The 22,595-nt window shown below is 43.9% G+C and overlaps 2 protein-coding genes across 3 annotated transcripts in view; one reads left to right on the top strand and one right to left on the bottom strand.

Annotated features, from left to right (window-relative positions):
- LOC121282384 (acidic mammalian chitinase-like) overlaps positions 1-14,363 on the bottom strand; it is a 118,899-nt gene extending 104,536 nt beyond the window's left edge. Inside the window, exons 1-2 of the mRNA XM_041196103.1 lie at positions 14,282-14,363; positions 11,812-12,016 (exon numbers count right to left, since the gene is read on the bottom strand). Of these exons, the coding sequence (XP_041052037.1) occupies positions 11,812-12,016; positions 14,282-14,363 (287 nt within the window). The remainder of the gene's footprint in view (positions 1-11,811; positions 12,017-14,281) is intronic.
- Positions 14,364-20,224: 5,861 nt separating this feature from the next.
- Positions 20,225-22,595, top strand: part of LOC121281841 (cleavage and polyadenylation specificity factor subunit 6-like) — a 43,522-nt gene continuing 41,151 nt past the window's right edge. For both annotated transcript variants that reach the window (XR_005943964.1, XR_005943963.1), the window contains exon 1: positions 20,225-20,531. The gene's annotated coding sequence lies outside the window, so the exon portion shown is untranslated. The remainder of the gene's footprint in view (positions 20,532-22,595) is intronic.

Here is a 22,595-nt window from a genome sequence, read left to right as displayed (position 1 = left end):
TGCTACTCTGCTCCAATATTTTTTCACAATGCCGGAGCTCTGCATAATTTTGACCAACACCCATGCCACCTTTGTGCTCTCATATGTTATATGAGTCATATATTAATGGCAATGAAGTTGGGCAGGAAATTTGTGGCCTGTTTAACCAGGAGGCTCTTTAATAGGCTGCCCATAGATGCAGCGTTGTTAGCTGATGGTAGGTTTCATCAATGAAAAGCTTCCCCAACTGCTAAATTGAATGTTTTGCATGCACACTGCTGGCACGTAGAATTTTAATTATAACCACGTGTGAAAAAACAAAACGAGAGAAACCATAATTGCTACATTCCTCCCCCTTTAACTTTTTTGTACATTTTGTATTCACAAGGATATTTATCTCATGACATAACAACATTCACACAGGTCATTAAATTATAAGTTCAGACTTTCAGGTGGTTTCCTGATTCGTGTGGAATGTTGTAGCTCCACAACTTCTGAATCTTTTCCAAACCAGTCTCTGGAACCGCAATAACATCAGGTGCCTCATTAGGCACAGGCAGTTCAGTGTCATCCACTCTGGCAGAGACATATGGCGTGTCCATCCTTGGCTGAACAACTTCAACAGGGACCACAGGTTCAACAATGGTTACTGGTCTTGTTGGGGTAATTCTCTACTTCTTAAATGATCCACATGCTTATGAGGGTGATCCGGCCCTCCGCTTCTACGTGGCATGATAATGGTCCGGTCACAGAGCTTACTTTACCAGGTAACCACTTAGATCGTCCACCAAAATTCCTTACATATATTGCTTCACCAACAGTAAATTATTGCTCATGACTATGCAAACCATGAGTCAGTTCCCTTGACTTTTCTCCACCATCCCCTTCAAATTGGGAAGTATTAGGCTTAGTCTTGTTCGAAGACGACACTTCATTAGTAAGTCAGCAGGTATTGCACCTGTAGTAGTGTGGCGGGTTGTTCTATAATGAAACAGGAAACGAGACAATCGAGTTTCCAATGATGCTCCTGTTAGCTTCTTCGTTCCAATCTTAAAAGATTATATGGCTCTTTCAGCCAGTCCGTTAGATGACGGATGATAAGGCACAGTCTTCACATATTTAATACCATTTAGGCGAACAAAGTTCTGAAATTCAGTGCTAATAAACACAGTATCATTATCTGAGATAATTACTTGTGGCAATCCATGGATAGAAATCTTCGCTATAGTCACGTCTGACATTGGCAACTTAACTTCAAACATCTAACCACTTTGAATGAGCATCTATTATCAGAAGAAACAAGGTCCCAAGAAAAGGACCAACATTATCCAAGTGCAATCTCATCCAGGGCCTACCAGGCCATTCCTATGGGTGTAAAGGGGCTGCCACTGGCAACTTCTGTAGCTGTTGGCATCATGTACAGTGTCTAACCACCTTCTCAATATCGCCATCCATTCCCGGCCACCAGATATAACTGTGTGCAATCATCTTCATTCTTGAGTGCCTTGTGGCTCCAGGGCCACGAATCGGCTGAGCCCTGCCAGCTGTTCCTCATGTGGGGCTGGCCAGGCTATAATGGCGATGCAGGTACAGAATGGACTAATCAACGTCCCTCTATTCTTTCAGAAGACATCCCAGAACAATATTGAGAGGTCACGGACTGGCGGGGGACCCCCACACCTCCTGATCCTCATTTGCTATGAGCAAGAGGCACAAGAGCTCGAGAGCATGACCTCAGTCAATTGGCCGCGATGAGTTTGGGGTGCCAGATGAAGGTAAGAGTGCAGTACGCGGAAGTGAGAATGTCAGTTATTGCAACCATTCTAGTGTAGTCTCTACTTTGATGTCAGCCTCGAAACTGGAGTTCTCATTGATAATCGAAAGACGAGGATACCATGATGCAGATATCTGTTGTCTTACCAGGGTGCCTGGCATGCACGGTGACAGTATCATGACTTAAACTAATGACATGTCCTTCTTCTCCCTTTTAGGCTCATCAGCAAGCGTTCGTACTCGCTCAGGACCCTGAAAGCCCATGACTAACCCCGGAGGACCACCATTTTCAGCACGCACCTGTGTCTCACCCTTTTTGTCAAGCAGGCACCAGAACAGATACCGGCACCTCGGTGGGCATAAGATCGCCGTCTAGTATCTTGGTGCACACTTGTGAGGGCACTTCACACTCGCTTAAGGTGCAGGTGGAGGCAGATGGTGCCCCGGGCGCCGGCTGTCGGAGGACTGCTGGGGACTAGGACAATGCTCAGTCGATGGCTAATGATGGGCCTCTAGAGTCGTCCATTAGGCAGCAGATGCTGGAAGTCCAGCAGGGTGTGAGGGAGGATCTGGCAGAGATAATGAGGGAATGCATGCCATGGTGTCCATTTAGAAGGAGTCCCTGTGGAACATGACCACTGCGTTGACCCTCATGGCCGAGCGTACTGCTTGCTCCATGGAGAGAGTGGTGACACTCATGGAGACGCTACTCCAGGGGCACAATCAGAGGTTCCTGGGGATGCTTTCGGACCTGCAAGCCCACACACCAGCAATGACCTCAGCTGGTCAGAGTCAGTGTGGGAGATGGATTGGGCACCCAGTATCCCAGCTAGATGCCCATCCATCAATCCATCCATCAATGGTGAGCAGGGAGGTCCAAAACAACCTGACATTGGCACATGAGCTGCCTGTCGTCTCTGTGGGCTCCTCTCAAGGCGCTCCGGATGATGCTAGCAGCTCCTCCGCCCCTCTGCCAGTAACCATGGCATCTGATGAGGATGCAGTGACTGGAGAGATGCCAGCTGTTGAATTGGCTGCTCCCACCCATGCGGGGCCTTCACAGGTTTCATGGGCCAGAGGACAACCGCCAAGGTCATCAAGGCCAGCAAGATAGAAGAGTGAGCAGGCTGTCTCCAATGCCGGTGCCAGTGAGGGGGCAGCACCTAGATGTAGCACCCACAAACATAAATGTAAAACATTAAATACAAGATGGCCTTATCACGAGTGATATTTTGTTCCCCTATTTTGCTTTAACTTATTTAATGGTGTGATAAACAACACCGGTTAATGTTCATTTCAGCTATCTTTCACATGCACAATTAAATGAGATTTTATCTTGTGCTATTGGCCTTTGAATGCTTCATTAGTTCTGTAGGTGCAGGGTAAGCCGTTATGTAATAATGGATGTGTGTCTCCTGAAACTTTATTGCACAGGCACAGAGCGTATGTTGCTGGCTAAGGAAATGGTCCTCTCTGGGATCAAGTATGGAGCCCTGGCATGTGATAGTCATTCTTATTTGGTAGGCTAGCTGAAGGAGCATTGGATAAAAATGTCCTGGGTGTCCCTGCTTTCCTGGAGATTACCCAGGTCAGCGTCCATGCCCTCAGCGTCCTCCTCACCGTGCTCATCCTTGGACCCACTACTGGACTCATCATCTGTTGCCTGTTCAGCTGCGTCAACATCCTCTTCCTCCAATGGGTCCCCCCTTGCCATTGCCAGATTGTGCAGAGTGCAGCATGCAACCACAATCAGTGACACGCAATGCGTCCCCTGAACGGTCCAGGCAGCGGAAGCGCATCTAGAGAAGATCTATGGTTCTCTCTACCACTGCCTTTGTGGAGGCATGGCTCCTCTTGTACCGCTGCTTGGCCTCTGTTCCTGGGTGGCGGAAAGGTGTCATGAGCCACCTTTTCAGAGGATAGCCCTTGTCCCCCAGCAGCCATCCATCCAGTCGGCCTGGAGTATTGAAGAGCCTTGGCACCAGCGAGTGTCTCAGGATGTGAGCGTCATGGAAGCTGCCAGGGTACCTTGCACAAACTTGCTGAACTTGCACCTTGTGATCACACACTATCTGCATGTTCATGGAGTGGAATCCCTTCCTGTTGACAAAGGCACCCGGCTCACCCACTGGCATCTTGATGGCCACATATGTGCAGTCGATGGCACCCTCAATGCGGGGAAACCCACCAATAGCTGCAAAGCCTCTGGCTCGCTGAGCCTGGCTGGCCTTATCTGTATGGTAATGAATGAAAGTCAACACGTGCCTGAACAGAGCTTCTGTCATCAGTTTGACGCAATTATGGAGAGCTGATTGGGAGACTCCACAAAGATCCCACATCGAATCCTGAAAAGAGCTGGAGACATAGAAGTTGAGGGCCACTGGGACCTTCAGAACCACTGGCGTGGGGTGATCGCCCACATAGTCGGAGCTGATCTCAGACCTGATCCTCCGACAAATGGAAGGCACTGTCCCCCTTGAGAGACAGAGCCTCCTTCAGCATTGCACCTCAGACATATTGAGGTAGCTCAATCGCCGCCTGTAAATCCTGGCAACGGGATAGTGCTGTCTTCTGTGGCACCTTCTGCCTTGGACTGCCAGCCAATCGACAATCCTTCTTTCTCAATTTGTGAATATCCTGGTAAGTACCCTGGATACATAGCCTATTGGCCTCTGTGAACGATTGTCCATCTTGTACAATAGTACTCCACAGCAGGACGCAAGTGAACACCAATTCCTTTGTCAGGTCATAGTGCACTAACAAATTTGAAGAGAGCAAGAACTGTTAGACTTTTATGAAGGCATCTTCTTGGGTTGACTTCAAAACCCACTGCTGGCTTTTCTTTAGCAGTGAATGCTAGAGGGGCTAGAACCCGTTGATAAATTTGGTAGAAATTGACCATAATAATTTACCATCCCTAATAATGATTTAAGTTTAGAAACATTCTTATGTGAAGGTGCCTCCTTGATAGCTTTAGCCTTCTCTTCAACAGAGCCTAACCCTTGCGCATCTACCCAGTGGCCCAAATAAACTTCATTTGCCTGAAAAATACACTTCTCTTTCTTTAAACGCACTCCTGTTTCTAAAAATCGTTCCAGGACTTCCTTCAGATTAGCTTCCGTGAATCCTGTTATTAGTACATTGTCCAGGTAGACCACAACTTGAGGTAGTCCTTGTAGTAAATTCTCCATCGTCCTCAGGAAAATCGTGCAGGTCGAAGAAACACCGAAGGGCAGATGTGTGTATTGACACCTTTGTGGGTGTTTGTAGTCACAATCTCTGGAGGCATCATCCAGTTCCAGTTGCTGATATGCATGACTCATCTCTAGCTTGGTGTAAGTTGTCCCTCCTGCTAATTTGGCATAAAGGTCTTCAGTCTTGGGAGTAGGGTATTTGTCCAACTTGGCAGCTTTGTTGATTGTTAGCTTATAATTTCCCTAGATCCTGATGCTCTGATCTGGTTTTTATACAGGGACTATAGGTGCTGCTCACTCTGAGAACTGAACCGCTTTTATGAAACCCAGCTTCTCAAGATGGTTCAACTTAGAGTCAACCTTCTCTCTCAAGTTATATGGTACCAGTCTTGCTTTCAAGAAATGAGTTGTTCCTGAGTCAACATAAACCTTTGCCTGTAGGTCTTTGATTCTCCCCAGTTCATCACGGAAGACTGTCGTTTTTTAGCAGCCCTGGCAGTCCTCCTACTCACAATTCTCCTACTCGTAACTGGAAGATTTTGGGCCAATTTAATTTAATCTCTTTCAACCAATCATGACCTAGAAGGCTTTACCCTGCGCTTTCTACCACCATTACTGATAGTTGTGCTGTTTGGTGTTTGTAATAAACAGGTACAGTGATAATACACTTCACTTGGATTGCTTCCCCTGTATAAGTTTTCAATTTGCCAGCAGTTGCTTCCAAATTTAATTGTTGAGCACCTCTATTTAAATATCTGAAAGTGTGCTCCCCTACTACAGTGGTAAAAGCAACAGTGTCTACTTCCTTTTAAGGATTTTCCTTACTTTACTGTAAAATGACAGTGATTGGCTCTGTCTTCCCTGCTTTCACATTAAATAAGAAATAAACATCAGAACTGTTTCCGGTTCTTCCACATTATATAGTTCATTTGATGTCGTTTGTTGCCTGGAAGTCAGTCTTAATCTTGCTTTACAATGTTTCAATATACGCCCTCTTTTGTGGCAAAAATAACACTCTACCTCTTTAAATCTGCTATCTTTAGGAGTATGGTTCTTTCCACATCGATAACAATTAGCCTTCGAATTTGCTGCTTTGTTGTTTCCTGTGTTTCCTCTAAATTTTTGGGTGGCGGGGACTATTTCCCTTTCTGCGGTGAACTCCCAGCTTTGGACACCCTTCTCGGCTGACCATTCCTGCCCCACTAGGAAAACAGCGCTATTTTGTGCACCTTGAGTAGCCTGTGAATCCCTTACAATGCTTTCCATCCCAAGTGCTATTTCCAAGGTCCAATTGAGCCAACAATCTTCACTGAATAACATCACCTTGCACACCACAGACCAAACGATCCCTCAGCATATCATTTAGGGTTTCACCGAAAACACAATATTCTGTTAGTTGCTTTAATTTTGCCATGTATGTAGCAATGGTTTCCCCCAGAAATCCGGAAATTGAACATGACTCTCTGCATTGTGACTGAGGGTTTGTGTTGAAAGTGTCCCTTAATGAGGTCTATCAATTCACTGAAGGTCTTTGAATTGGGGGCACTGGGGGCCGTCAAGCCTTGAATTAGATTGTAGATCTTGCTCCCACAAATACAGAGGAGAATTGCTCTCCACTTTTCTTCCCCCGTGATTTTGTTGGCTTGAAAGTAGAACCCAAAGCATTCTACATATTGAGACAAATCCTCTGTGGATGGTTCAAAGGGATCGATTTTACCGAACTGAGGCATCTTGGATAAGTATATCTTCCTTTCTTTTGACTATCTTAAATACTCACAATCACTGGGCAAGGGACAGCACTGGATCTGATTTATCCTCATCGTCAATTTGTTAGAGAGCTGATTTTCCAGGCAGCTGTTCTTGGTGGAAACATTGAACTTTATTTACAAAGTAGAAGCTGCAGCTACATGTGTGCATCAAGCTCTTTAACTAAAGAAGAACTCCCTCCTAAAGGTTTCCTGTGCTATCAAATGATTGGTTTACCCAAATCATGTGCACTTACAATACAGAATTATTTTTAAAGCTATAGTCCTACTTTTATCAAAACCATAATTACTACAGAGACCAGTAACTTTTTGTTTAAAGTAAAAAAGATTGATATTCAAGACACTTGCTAAGAGAATAAAGCCACAAGATTCCATGGGTTGAACAAACAAAAATAAACTTTACTATACAAGGTCAGAAAGATAAAACAATTTACAATATCACCCTAACATTCAAGGTTAATATGAGGTACATGTAAATTAATAGGCACACTGTGGTCAACATACCACACTGCACAATAAATGACAGATGCCACCAAGACAGATTTCACAGATTTATACATGACCCACCCTGACATCAATATTCTGAGTCAACCCATCTCATTGAAACTCTATCTCTCTCATGAATGATTCCAGTCTTAACCTTCGAAGATCTTCGATCATTCGAATTCTCCCCAAAGAATCACCTCAATGATGGCCCACTTTGTAGGGTTTCAATCTCATTTCCCAAGACTATGTTCCTCTGGATTCCTGAGTATGTACTCAAGCACTAACTGACAAGCACAAATTCAGCTCTTCAGCCACACCAAGCTGAAGACTACTGCTCGAAAAGTTTACTACATTGCCCCTAAGGCAGCCTGGAGTCACCAACCTTCATCGACTGCTAGGACTTCTCCAGAGCCTTCCTTAATAATATATTCCAGCATTTTCCCAACAACTGACGTTTGGCTAACTGGCCTGTCGTTCCCCATTTTCTCTCTCCCTCCTTTCTTATAAAGCCATGTAACATTTGCCAATTTCCAATCTAGTGGAATATTCCCGAATCTAAGGAATCACCAAAGAATCACCTCAACGACAGCCCACCTTGTAGGGTTTCAATCTCGTTTCCCAAGACTATGTTCCTTTGGATTCTTGAGTATGCACCCAAGCACTAACTCACAAGCACAACTTCAGCTCTTCAGCCACACCAAGCTGATTTGTCAAATTTGACTCTCTTTAGTTTCTCCAATACTTTATCTCTGCAGATATTAATTTCCTTAATTTCATGATTCTCTCTAGCCCCTAGTTTATCATCCATTTCTGATATGGAACTTGTGTCTTCTACTCTGAAGACAGGCACAAAATATTTGTTCAATGTCTCTGCCATTTCCTTGTTCCCCATGATAATTTTTCCTGTCTCTGCTTCTAAGGGACCTATGTTTACTTTCGCTGCTCTCTTCCTTTTTATTTATTTATAAAAGTTCTTACAATCTTTTTTTATATTTTGAGTTAGTTTATTCTCACATTCTATGTTTTCCCTTTTTATCAACTTGTTGGTGGCCCTTTTCAGGTTTGTAAAATGCTCCTAATCCTCAGACTTGATACTGCTTTTTTGCAATATTGTAAGCCTCTTCTTTTAAGCTGATACTACCCTTAACTTGCTGAGTGATCCAAGGATGGGTCATTCTTGCTGAGTTTAAGTGTTCATTTACCTCCATATCTTTTAGTCTGTTTACCCAATTAACCGTACCCAGTTCTCCCTTCATTCCTATGGAATTGGCAATGTTTAAGTTTTTGCTTGCGATTGGAATGCGTCACTTTCAAACTTAACATGGAATTGAATGGTATTAGGATCAGTATTTCCCAGTGTTTCTTTCACTATGACATTGATTAACCCTGCCTCATTACATAATACTAGATCTAACAAAGTGTTACAGCCTTAGTTCAAACATAAACAAAAGAGCTGAACTCCCGAGGTGAAGTGACAGCGACTGCCCTTGACATCAAGACAGCATTTGACCAAGTGTGGCATCAAGGAGCCCTAGCAAAACTGAACTCAATGGGAAGCAGAGAGAAAACTCTCTGCTAGTCCAGTTCAGTTTCTGGAATCATACCTAGCACAAAGGAAAATGGTTGTGGTTATTGGAGGTCAGTCATCTCAGCTCCAGGACATCACTGCAGGAATTCCTCAGGGTAGTGTCCTCGGCCTAACCGTCTTCAGCTGCTTCATCAATTACCTTATTTCAATCATAAGGTCAGAAGTGGGGATGTTCACTGATGATTGCTCAATATTCAGCACCATTCGCCACTCCTCAGATACTGAAGTAGGCCATGTCTAAATGCAGCAAGACCTGGACAACATCCAGGCTTGGGCTGACAAGTGGCAAGTAACATTCATGCCACACAAGTGCCAGGCAATGACCATCTCCAACAAGATAGAATCCAACCATCTCCCCTTGATATTCAATGGCATTACCATGATTGAATCCCCCACTATCAACATCCTGGGTGTTACCATTGACCAGAAACTGAACTGGATAGCCATATAAATACTGTGGCTACAAGGGCAGGTTAGACGCTAGGCATCGTGCAATGAGTAATTCACCTAACGGGTCCCCAAAGCCTGTCCATCATCTACAAGGCACAAGTTAGGAGTGTGATGGAATACTCCCCACTTGTCTGGATGACTGCAGTTCCCACAATACTCAAGAAGCTTGACACCGTCCAGAACAAAGCAGCCCGCTTGATTGGCACATCTACAAACATTCACTCCCTCCACCACTGATGCACAGTAGCAGCAGTGTGTATCATCAAGTTGCATTGTAGCAATTGTAGGCTCCTTCGAGAGCATCTTCCAAACCCATGACCACTACCATCGAGAAGGACAAGAACAGCAAATAGATGGGAACACCACCACCTGGAAGTTCCCCTCCAAGTCACTCACCATCCTGACTTGCAAATATATTGCCGTTCCTTCACTGTCGCTGGGTCAGAATCCTGGAACTCCCTTCCTAACAGCCCTGTGGGTGTACCTACACCACATGGACTGCAGCAGTTCGAGAAGGCAGCTCCCACCACCTTTTCAAGGGCAATTAGGGATGGGCAATAAATGCTGGCCCAGCCAGCAAAGCCCACATCCCGTGGATGAATAAAACAAATCCCCAGTCAGTTCCACTATGTATTTCCCAAGAAACTGTCATGAAAACATTCTACAAAGTTATCTTCTAGATCATTCTTGCTAATTTGATTGCCCCAATCTATATTAAGGTTAAAGTCTCCCACAATTATTAAATTTCCTTTGTTACAGGCTCCAATAATTTCTTGTTTAATGGTCTGCTCAACCGTATAACTACTTTGGGGGCCTACAAACTCCCACCAGTGTTTCTGACTCCTGCTCTTCCTAATTTCCACCCAAACTGATTCTACTTCATGATTTCCAGAGACCATATCCTTTCTCACTAATGTTCTTATGTTATCCTTCACTATAAGGGCTACCCCAGCTCATTTGCCATTCTGTCTGTCTTTCCAAAGTATTGTGTATCCTGGAATGTCTATTTCCCAACCTTGATCACCTTTTAACCATGTTTCTTTAATAGCAATTCGATCTAAAAGATTTACTACTATTTGTGCCACTGGTCTCATTGCAGATGCTTCATGCATTTAGATAAATAACTTTTAATTTCATTTTTTTACTTCTATTCCCTGCAATGACCTTATTCCCTGCTGTACATTTTTGTTAAACTTTCTGGCCCTTCCTGCCCCATTCTGCTTGTCTTTACCCATAACTATACTAATCCAATACCTCAAACTTTCTCTTTGGATTATTAAATGACCCTTAACCCGAACCGTCCCAATCTTTCCAACTTCTCCTCATTATAGAAACATAGAAAATAGGAGTCATTCAGCCCCTTGAGCCTGCTCCACCATTCAAAATGATCATGGCTGATCCTCTTTCTTAACGCCACACTCCCACTCTCTCCCCAAACCCCTTGACGCCTTTAGAGTCTAGAAATCTATCTATTTCCTTCTTAAATATATTGACTTGGCCTTCACAGTCTTCTGTAATAGAGAATTCCTGCCTCTGAGTGAAGAAGTTTCTCCTCATCTCAGTCCTAAAAATGGCCTACCTCATAGCCTATCACTGTGACCCCTTGTTCTAGACCTCCCAGCCAGGGGAAACATCATCCCTACATCCAGTCTGTCCAGACCTATCAGAATTTTGTACATTTCAATGAAATCCCCTCACATTTTTCTAAACTCCAGTGAATACAGGCCTAGTCATCCCAATCTCTCCTCATACGACAACCCTGCCATCCCAAGAATCAGTCTGGTGTGGCTGCACTCCCTATTTGGCAAGTATATCCTTTATTAGGTAAGGAGACTAAAACTGCACACACTACTCCAGGTGTGGTCTCACCAAGGCCCTGTACAGCTGCAGTAAGATGTCCTTGCTCCTGTACTCAATCCTCTCGCACTGAAGGCCAACATGCTATTCAAGTTCCTCATTCCTGATAACATCCTGGTAACCCTTCTCTGTACCCTTTCTAAGGCCTTTAGATCTTTCGAGAATTGTGATGCCCAGAAGAGTCCACAAAATTTCAGCTGAGGCCTAACTAGTGATTTATAAAATTCTAGTATGATCTCTTTGTTTTTCATATTATATTCCTCTATTTATAAACCCAAGCAACACAGATACTTTTTTAAACCAGCTATCAAATTGCCCTGCCATCTTTAGAGATTTGTGTATATGGACACCAAGATTCTGTGCTTATCTACTCCTATTCAGTGACTAATTTACTGGATTAATTTTGTTAATTTTGCAAGTATCCTTTTTTTCTGGTGAAAACAAACCCAGCTTTCTTAGCTTTTTCACATAAATTCAAACTTCTGATAACCAGAATCATCTTTGTGACATCCATCCAGGGCAAAGTTCTGGAGGTCTCCTGGCAAAACCCTGAACTGTACCGCAACAATTCAAGGCCTCAAGGATAAGTGAAAAGAAATTGAGGACGGGAAGGATGGAAGGATATGAGAACATGAAAACATTCAACATGAAAATTAACCACAGATTAAGAAAATCTTTAGCACATAAATGAGCAGTTGAGAAGTGTATTTCTACTCACTTTTTTTTGAGATCATTGACTGATTTGTAAAGAACTTCATCATTCCATTCAAACGTAGTAATTTCATTGTTTTCTTTCATGCTAGAAAACGCATAAATCAAATGGGTGCACATAAAAGGATCAATTTTATCAGGCATGTATCGACCAATTCCTTGTCTGTATTGTGCCCAGTTTGTGAAATAACAGACCAGAATTGAAGTATTACCTAAAAATAGAAAATAAATTATGTTGTGATAAAGCTTATCAAATTTCACAGGACAAAAATTCAAGTCTCATATTTGACCATTTGGAAAGGAATGCTATGGTGATGGTTAGTTTTAAGTCCAGTCGTGTGGCAAAGATTTGAAAACCTTTATAAATTTTCCTTCTATAAGATACTCCCTCTTAGATATACCATTGGCAGAGATCAATGCTTTTTAAAAAAGCTCAAAATGATTAAATTTAGATCAAAATGTAACCACCATGCTTGATGTGCAGTTTTAAGAATTGATTGTTTAATAAGTTACAAATTTTTAGGAAATAGATTACTGAGCTATGTTGATGAGTGGTAGCTCTTGCATTGAACAGCAACACCGTGACTTACTCAGTTGCAGTTGGAACAACAGGATGAATCCCACTGGAAAAGAAAATAAAAAATTATTTCATTTTTCCATCTTTAATGTTGCAAAAATGTCCTAAGGCTTTTCATAGGCATGATAGGCGCTGAGCCAAAGGAGGAAATATTAGAAGAGGTGGCCCAAGTTGATCAAAGAAATAGATTTATAGTCTTAAAGGAGAAGGGAATGGTGAAGAGATGGTGGGTTTAAGGAGAAAATTCCAGAGAATGGTGGTTGATTGAGGGGAGAGGCCAAGAGAGGCCAGAGTCAGAGGTTAGGAGAGCTTAGTTGAGGGGGCTGGTTTTAAGAATGAAGAGGTTAAGGAAGTTACAGATATAGAGAAAGCAAGGCCATTAAGGGATTTAAACACAAGGATGAGAATTTCAAATTGGAAGTGTTAGAGTATGGAAACCCTAAATGAACATTGAATCTGTTAGATGTTCCTTGTCTGGCACCTCAATCTGCAAAAGAATAGCGTGATATATTACTTTGGCAATTAAAGAATGCAAAAATAGGTGGTTGAAGGGAAAATAAATAAAAGCATATGGCAACTGTCTAAGACTGGACTAGACTGCTGACAACCTTGGTGTTATAGTTGACCTCAGGATGAGTTTCATGCCACATATTCATACCATTATTAAGACTGCCTGCCCTTTTCCTCCTCTATAATGAGGCCAGACTCAAGCCATGCCTCAGCTGTTGAAATCCTTATCCACGCCTTTGTTACCTCTAGACTTGACTATTCCAACACACTTCTGGTTGGCCTCCCATGTTCTATCCTTTGTGAACGTGAGGTTATCTGCTGCTGTGTCCTAAGTCAAGTCCTGTTCACTCATCATCCCATTCCTAAAGGGGCTATGTATTGTTGTTTATGATTGTTTCTGAATTCTAATTGATATGTAATTCAATGTAAAAAGGGCTGGCTAGCACCACCATTTACAATATCTCCCAGAAAGAATGGGAGTTCCTAATGTGATTCAGGTTTCCAGCCTAAGGAACTCCACTGCTCCTTCGAAATTTCTCAGCAGGTCAGCAGTCATAGATGCAAAAGAAAGCTGTGTTCTCCTTAGTGCCATCCAGTCAATGTTTACTCCTAGTCAAATAATGCAGGCTATATGCCAGGTGCTCTACAAATCAGAAAATACTGAGGAAGTCAGGGTTTAACCAACAAATTCACCTACTTGGTAAAGACATACAGGGCCACAGTTCCCTCAATTATGACATTCTTGGATCTGCTGACTTTAATGGGAGTAAGATTCAATATTATTTAAAGAAGTTGTACAATTGAAAATGTCTAAATCAGTCTAAATTGCAAAGCTGGCCAACTGCTGCAAGACATGGTGCCTAAGACTGAGCATCGATAAAACAGTCACATTCTACCTTCACAATTCCAGTACTAAGAGGGAACTGAACATCACCCTGGATGACCAGAGACTGAAGCATGATGCCACCCTGTTTACCTAGGTGTCACCTTTATCAGAACCCTGACATACAGACAACACCTGATCAAGACTGCAGAAAAAATTAAAACCCGCAATAACCTACTCAGTCAATTGGCTGGTAGCTCATGGAGGTCACAAGCCAAGACCCTAAGGACTTTTGCTCTTGCCATTACATACTGCGCACCAGTACTGCACAAATCTACTCATACCAAACTTATAGGCCTGCAACTCAACTCAGCAATGCACATCATCACAGGTACCCTTCAACCAACTCACCTGCTCTGGCTCCACATTGCCCACCTCCCACCCGCAGGAAGGTAATTGCAACAGGGAAGCGACTGGAGAAGATCCACTCACACCCAAGCCATATTAAAGGACCTCCTCAACCCACCAGCAGTATGTTTTCCCTCACACCACTCCATTTGGTTAAACCCACCGTGCTGTGGAGTAACAGTTGAGGACCTATGGCAGAAGGATTGGCAGGAAAAACATCTACAAGAAACCACTCTCGCATCGTATGCCCACTGTTTGTCCACTCGGCTTTGATCTCCACAGTGACAGTGGCCCTTTTAAACCCTTTCAGGACAGGCCAAGGCCTCTGTGCAACCACTTAATATCAGTGGGATCACCAAGACCATCCAGGCTGCAACTGTCGTGCAGCTCAAACAATGACTCACATTGTTGAGGAGCATCCGCTTACTAATCTTGAAGGTGAGCTTAAAGAACTCCACCTAGCCACCGATAAGGCCATGGCTGGGCTCTGTGACTATGCACACACCACATAAATAAATAATGTCAAAGCAGAACCCAATGCTCTGCACACTGCCTACAGTAAAGATACAGGAAAGTATTTTACAGTCATTGTTTTAAATCTTTGTTTTAAAATAAATGGGCAAGATCACAGTCAGATTCAATTTCTAGTGAGTCTTTTTTAATGAGTACGGTAATAAATTAGACAAATATGGAAAAAAATGGAAATTTATGACAAAATCTGTCACAAACTATCTGTGTTAAAACAAATACAAATTAAAGGCAATTAATAAACACATATATGCCATTAACATGCTGTTTTAATATTGAAGTCTTGTTGGTGGTTGGCCCTGGACACTCCAATGAAGTTAGCTATTTGTTTCCTCCCCTTTATCTTTGCTTTTGCTCTGTACATCACTGCCACCAAAAGGTTGGTGATGCCAAAGCACATCCACAGTGCGACATCTTTAATTTGCAATAAATATACTCACAACAAATAACTGCAATAACTCTTTTCTCATATAATTCAAGGTTTAGGTATATTTTTTTTTTAATTTTTTGGATCCATTTTTGAAAATCATACTTACCAATCAATCTAAATATTATCCTCATGTTGTGACTCAGTTAGTTAGCGTCTTTGCAGCTTTACGCACTGATATCGTTGATTATACTGTAGCGTAGCTGGAACTATGCAATATCTTCACATATCCTACAACATATATGATTATTAGTTGCATATAAGCACCAATTTGTATTTAATTTGTGGGGTGAGCTTAGAGAGGGGAGGCTGGAGGAGGCTGATATGCAGCTATTAAATTTTGTACTCAAACCTCTTGGAATTATTTGTGTGTACATTGCAGCAACAGTGGGTAATTTCGCAACTTGCTGATTCTGAGCATGAGCCAGGTACCCTAAGCAGAATCACAAAGATTTGCACACTACTCACAGTAAAGATACAGGAAAGAAGTTTATAGTCTTTTTGTTTAAATCATTGGCTATGTTAATCGTTGAACGGATGTGGGCTTTGCTGACTGGGCCAGTATTTATTGCCCATTCCTAGTTGCCCTTGAGAAGGCAGGGGTGAGTTGCCTTCTTGAACTGTTGCAGTCCATGCGGTGTAGGTACACACACAGTGCTGTTAGGGAGTTCCAGGATTTTGACCCAGCAAGTGAAGGAACGGCAATATATTTGCAAGTCAGGATGGTGAGTGATTTGGAGGGGAACTTCCAGGTGGTGGCGTTCCCATCTATCTACTGTCCTTGTCCTTCTAGATGGTAGTGGTCGCGGATTTGGAAAGCAACACTCACCATCCTGACTTGGCAATATATCGCTGTGCCATCACTCTCTAAAGAGCCTTGGTGAAATCCTGAAGTGCATCTTGCTACTATGCAAAGGTGGTGGAGGGAGTGAATGTTTGTGGATGTAGTGCCATTCAAGTAGGCTGCTTTGTCCTGGACAGTGTCAAGCTTCTTGACTGTTGTGGGAGCTGCACTTATCCAGGTAAGTGGGAATATTCCATCACACTCCTGTGCCTTCTAGATAGTGGACAGGCTTTGGGGAGTCAGGAGATGAGTGACTCATTGCAGGATTCCTAGCCTCTGACCTGCCCTTGTAGCCATGGTATTTATATGGCTAGTCTGGTTCAGTTTCTGGTCAATGGTAACGCCCAGGATGTTGATAGTGGGGGATTCAATGATGGTAATGCCATTGAACATCAAGGGGCGATGGTTGGATTCTCCCTTGTTGGAGATGGTCATTGCCTGACACTTGTGTGGCTCAAATGTTACTTGCCACTTGTCAGGCCAAACCTGGGTGTTGTCCACGTCTTGCTGCATTTGGACATGGACTGCTCCAGTATCTGAGGAGTCACATATGGTGCTGAACATTGCACAATCATCAGTGAACATCCCCACTTCTGACCTTAGGATGGAAGGAATGTCATTGATGAAACAGCTGAAGATGGTTGGGCTGAGGACTCTACCCTGGGGAACTCCTGTAATGATGTCTTGGAGCTGAGATGACTGATCTCCAACAACTGCAACCATCTTCCTTTGTGCTACGTATGACTCCAACCAGCAGAGTCTTCTCCTGATTCTCATTGACTCCAGTTTTGCTAGGGTTCCTTGATGCCACACTTGGTCAAATGCGGTCTTGATGCCAAGGGCAGTCACTCTCACCTCACCTCAGAGGTTCAGTTCTTTTGTCCATGTTTGAACCAAGGCTGTAATGAGATCAGGAGCTGAGTGGCCCTGGTGGAACCCAGAGATAAAAACAAAAAAACTGCGGATGCTGGAAATTCAAAACAAAAACAGAATTACCTGGAAAAACTCAGCAGGTCTGGCAGCATCGGCGGAGAAAAAAAGAGTTGACGTTTCGAGTCCTCATGACCCTTCGACAGAACTCGAGTTCGAGTCCAAGAAAGAGTTGAAATATAAGCTGGTTTAAGGTGTGTGTGTGTGTGTGTGTGGGGCGGGGGGTGGTGGGAGGAAAGAGAGGTGGGTTAGATTTGTCCTTTTTGTGTACAGGACATAACTGAGCAATTTTCTACATAGTCGGGTAAATGCCTATGTTGTAGCTGAACTGGAATAGCTTGGCTTTGGGCGTGGCAAGTTCTGGAGCATGTCTTCAAAACTATTTCTGGAATATTCTCAGGGACCAAAGTCTTTGAAATATCCAGTGCCTTCAGTCGTTTCTTGATATCATATGGAGTGAATTGAATCGGCTGAAGATGCGCATCTGTGATGCTGGGAACCTCCGGAGGAGGCCGAGTTGGGTCATCTACTTGGCACTTCTGGCTGAAGATTGTAGCAAATTCTTCAGCCTTATCTTTTGCACTGATGTGCTGGGCTACTCCATCATTGAGGATGGGGGTATTAGTGGAGCCTCCCCCTCCAATGAGTTGTTTAATTGTCCACAATTGGTCTTTCTGGGTCAGTCGTAAGAGTCAAATATGGAAGAATAAATGAAAATTTATGGAAATGTCAGTCATAAGCCAATTATTTTAAAAGAAAATGGTTCCAAATCAAATGCAATTAAAAGTCCTAAACACATATTAATAAGCAGTTTCAAGATTGAAGATTTCTTGATAATAGCCACATGGATGTGTTTCTGACATTTCAGTTTTAGACAATTAACATTCCTATATTAATGGCTTGAATTCAGAGATAGAAGGTACTATAGCTAAATTTGCAGATGACACCAAAATAGGTGCAAAAGTAAGTTGCAAGGAAGAAATAAGAATTTTACAAATGGATATGGACAGGTTAGGTGAATGGGCCAAAATTTGGCAGATGGAGTTTAACGTTGATAAGTGTGACGTTAGCCATTTTGGTCCGAAGAATAAAAAGGTGACTTATTAATTAAATGGTGAGAAACTTCAGAATGCTTCAGTGCAGAGGGATCTGGTGTCTTCATGTATGAATTGCTGAAAGCTAGTATGCAAGTACAGCAGGTAACAAGAAGGCAAATGGAATTTTGGCATTTATTGCTAAAGTAATAGAGTTTAAAAATAGGGAAGTGTTGTTGCAACTGTACAAGGCATTGGTGAGACCGCACCTGGAGTACTGTGCACAGTTTTGGTCCCCTTACTTGAGGAAGGATATAGTTGCACTGGAGGCGGTTCAGAGGATGTTCACTAGATTGATTCCAGAGATTCAGGGCTTGTCTTATGAGGAGAGATTGAGCAGTTTAGGCCAATATTCGCTAGAGTTTAGAAGTATGAGAGGAGATCTAATTGAGGTATATAAAATGCTAAAGGGGATAGAAAAAGTAAACGTGGAGCAGATGTTTCCCCTGCGGGGCATTCTAGAATGAGAGTCCATAGTTTTAGGCTAAGCATAGTAATTTAAATTAGAGATAAGGACTTTTCTCAAAGGGTCGTGAATCTGTGGAATTCACTACCTCAGAGTGCAGATGCCAGGACGGTGAATAAATTTAAGGAAGAGATAGACAGATTTTTAATTAGTAATGGGTTGAAAGGTTATGGGGAGAGGACAGGAAATTGGAGTTGAGGCCGAAATGAGATCAGCCATGATTGTAATGAATGGCAGGGCTGGCTCGAGGGACTGAATTGCCTATTCTTGCTCCTAGTTCTTATGTTATTATGTTCTATTTTTAAATTTAATGCTTTTCTTGCACTACATCAACTACTAAAAATCCTGATATCATTGTACCTCAGGGGTAAATTTCTTGGTTTTTCTTCCTAACCTCTTTGCTTGCACAAATTCTAACTCATCCAGATCTCTGTTATCCCAAAGTCTTGCGCATCATTCATTTGCAGCTCTCCATTGGCCAACTGTCCTCTATATCGTCAAAGTGCTTGTCTTGATTTTCAAATCCCTCCATGCCACCCAAAATCAAAGTAACAGTTCCCAGCTTCTACTCTTCTAGGTCTGGGGGAGGGGCAAAGTGCATGGGTGGAAAAATCTACATGACACTATTTCCCTGTACTCTGGAACTTTCTTAAACTGCCTCAGTTCACTACTTTTTCTTTAAAAAGCCTCAAAACCTGCTCAATCTAGGCCACTACTTAAATTATTTAAAAACGGATCCTCAGATGGAGAAACTGTTATCAGTGGCAGCGGGGGTTAGTAATCAGAAAATGCAGATTTAAATGAACATTAACTCCTGACAACCTAGTGAAGCTCCTTAAAATCACTGGCTAAAAAAAAAGCCAGAAGGAAGATGAGATTTTTTTTTTTAAAACTCAGACTTGAGAACACTTTCTTTTATACAGCGAGTGGTTAGGATCCTGAATGCACTGTCTGAGCGGCTGATGGTCGCGGATTCAATTGTGCCTTTTAAAAGGTAATTGGATAAGCATCTTTAAGATAAAAAAAAAACAGGATTAGGGGGGGAGAGGAACTAGAGCGGAGAGACGCCATGGACAAGACGGGCAGAATGGCCGCCTGTGCTTTAACCATTCTATAGTTCTGTGACTTTAAAGGCTGGTGAAAACAGACTCAATAATAGTTTTCAAAATAACCATAATGGAATATCAGAAGAGGGGACTGGATCTTGGCTTAAGGGCAATAATGGGGGCAAGCGTAGCTGGAGTATTAAATGGGTAGCTTTCAAGGAGCCAACATGAGCACCATGGGCTGAAGGGCCTCCTCCTTTACCGCCCAATTCTCTGACTCCATCCATCCGCTTCTCCTCCGCCTGTGTGGCTTCTTCTGATATTCTTCCTTCTTAAAAGCTACGGCAGGCCGGATTTCTTCGACGATTTTCGGTACCTACATTTACCAACGAGTAGGACTCGAGCCCTTTTTGCTCCTTTTGCCTCAGTGAACAGACAACCGCATCCCGCCAAAATGCGGCGCCTGCGAAATGCGGGGCGGTATTAAGGCCAATGGTGGGGGTGGGGGGGGTGGGGGCTCGGGACGGTGAGGGCGGAGCTGGAGACAGTGGCGGCGAAGGTAAAGCCCATGGGGGCGGGGCTGTGGGCGGTGCGGCGCGAGGCGAAGGCAGTTGGGGGCGGGGCTAAGGCCGAGGGTAGGCACGGGGCGGGGCTAGGCTGATGGGGCGGGGCTAGCACCGATTGGGGCGGAGCTCAGACCGGTTGGGGCGGGGCTGGTGGCGGTGTGCGCCACGTGGGAACGCGTCGTGCGAAGTCAGCGCAGTCGCAGTAGTAGCGGTTCCTGTTGAGGGGAAGGGAAAGTTGCGTCTGTTAAATAAACGTCTGTCACCAGCTTCGTGGACCTTACCTCTCACATCCTTCCCTCAATGCACGGGAGAGTGAAAACATCGCCATTATTTTTCTTTCCAACACTGTCTCCTTGTACTCTTTCACCTGTTGCCCGTCGAGAAGTTGCGTCAATCGGATAAAGGGGATGGCTTGTCCACCTTCTGACGTCCAACCCCAGAACAGACAGGAGACCTCCTCAATAACAATAACTGGAAGGACGAATTTTCTCAACGAAGAGCACAAGTTGTAAGTGAACCCCGATTAACTTTGCATCTAAGGCCGGCTTTTAACCGGATCGAAGAAATGCTGATAAGTCAGAAGGAAGCCTTCAGTGGACTTTTTTTTTGACACCTCCAACCCTTTCCTTGTTTGGGGGTTATAATGTGTTGACTGGTGTTTATAACGTGGTGATAAAGGAAAGAAATACAAATTCTTTCCAATTACTGAACCAATTTTATCCATACAAAAGAAAAAATGCATTTATGTAGCGATTTTCACGATCACTGGACAGCTCAAAGCCCTTTTCAGCCAATGAAGTACTTTCGAAGTGTAGTCACTTCATTATTCTTCCATGGGGTGTTGGACGTTGCGAGCAAGGCCACCATTTGTTGCCCATCCCTAATTGCCCTTGAGAAGGTGGTGGTGAGCTGCTGCGTTAAACTGTTGCAGTCCATCTGGTGTAGGTACATGCACACTGCTGTTAGGGAGTGAGTTTCGGGATATTGATCATGGAACAGTGAAGGAATAGCGATATGGTTTCAAGGCAGGATGGTGTGTGGCTTGGAGGCAAAGCGACCAACTGTCCTGGATTTTACGGGATCGTCCTGTAATTTGCCTTACTGTCTCATGTCCCAAACATTGGTTGCCCAGGCGCCATTTAGTGGGGGAGTCAGGTGGTGATACCGGCACTCTCAGTCCTGAGTCCGGGGGGTGGGGTGATGGTAGGAGGCACGGGACTGCAGCGGTGGCACGCTCTGGCCCAAGTCGGGGGGGTGGCGGGTGGATGTGGGGAATTGGGTGAACGTGTCTGGTGGTGGCAGCACTCTCAGAGCCAAGTTGGGGGTGTGGATGGTGTGTGGGTCTGACAGTGGTGGCACTGTCAGACCAGAGTCAGAGGAGGAAAAGGATTTACTAGGCCTGTGGGTTAGGCGGGGGATTGTAGGAGAGAGTCTGCTAATTGGGGGAAGGGGGTTTCTGAAAAGGGGCTTCAGAGTGGGTGAGGGAAGGGAAGTTGGGCAGAAGTTTGTCAGGACTGTTGGGGAGCACTGTGGAGCATTGGCAGAACAGGGCAGAAGTTTGAGGGAGCATTGTGCTCGGCGTTGATAGAGTCAAAGAGGCATACTGTAAGTAAGGTATTTTATTTGTGGAATGTTGTAAGGGCATAGTTTTGTATTTGGGCAACTCTTTTGAGCCTCCCCAACCTTGCTAGCATTGTCCACGCTGTTCCTCCAAGCACCCCAGTTCTAGCACACCCCCCACCCCCCATGAGTTTTTTCACAGAGTTTGTGACCCTTCTTGGAGGGGAACTTGGAGGTGATGCTGTTCCCATGCGTCTACTACCCTTGTTCCTTTTAGATGGTAGAGGTCATGGTTTTGGAAGGTGCTGTCAAAGGAGCATTGGTGAATTGCTGCAATATATCTTGTAGATGGCACGTACTGGTGCCACGGTGTATCAGTGGTGGAGGGAGTAAATGTTTAGGTTTGTGGCTGAAGTGTCGATCAAGCGGGTTGACTGGTGTCAAGCTTCTTGAGTGTTATTGGAGCCGTACTCATCCAGGAAAATGAAGAGTATTCCATCATATTCCTGATTTGTGCCTTGTCATTGGTGGATAGACTTTGGGGAGTCAGAAGATCAGTACTGGCCTCAGAAATCCCAGCCTCTGATAGGCTCTTGTAGCCACAGTATTCATATGGTTGTTCCAGTTCAGTTTCTGGTCAGTAGTAATCCCCAGGATGTTGATAGTGGGAATTCAGTGATATTAATGCCATTGAACATCAAGGGGACATTTCCTGTTGGAGATGGTTATTACCTGGCACTTGTGTGGCACAAATGTTACTTGCCACTTATCAGCCCAACCAGAATGTTGTTCAGGTCTTGCTGCATATGGGCACAAAATGCTTCAGGAGGCAGTTGATAAGTTGCAATGGTGCTGAACATTGCATAATAATCAGCAGTCGTCCCCACTTCTGACCTTAAGATGGAGGGAAGGTCATTGATGAAACTGCTGAAGATGGTTGGGCCTAGGACATTACCTTGAGGTGTTGCTACAGCAATATCCTGGGACTGAGAAGATTGGCCTCCAACAACCA

This window comes from Carcharodon carcharias, chromosome 9, assembly GCF_017639515.1.
Source record: "Carcharodon carcharias isolate sCarCar2 chromosome 9, sCarCar2.pri, whole genome shotgun sequence".
Taxonomy (NCBI): Eukaryota; Metazoa; Chordata; class Chondrichthyes; order Lamniformes; family Lamnidae; genus Carcharodon; species Carcharodon carcharias.
The sequence above is the reverse complement of the archived record's forward strand: the minus strand, read 5'-3'. Positions and strand labels throughout refer to the sequence as shown.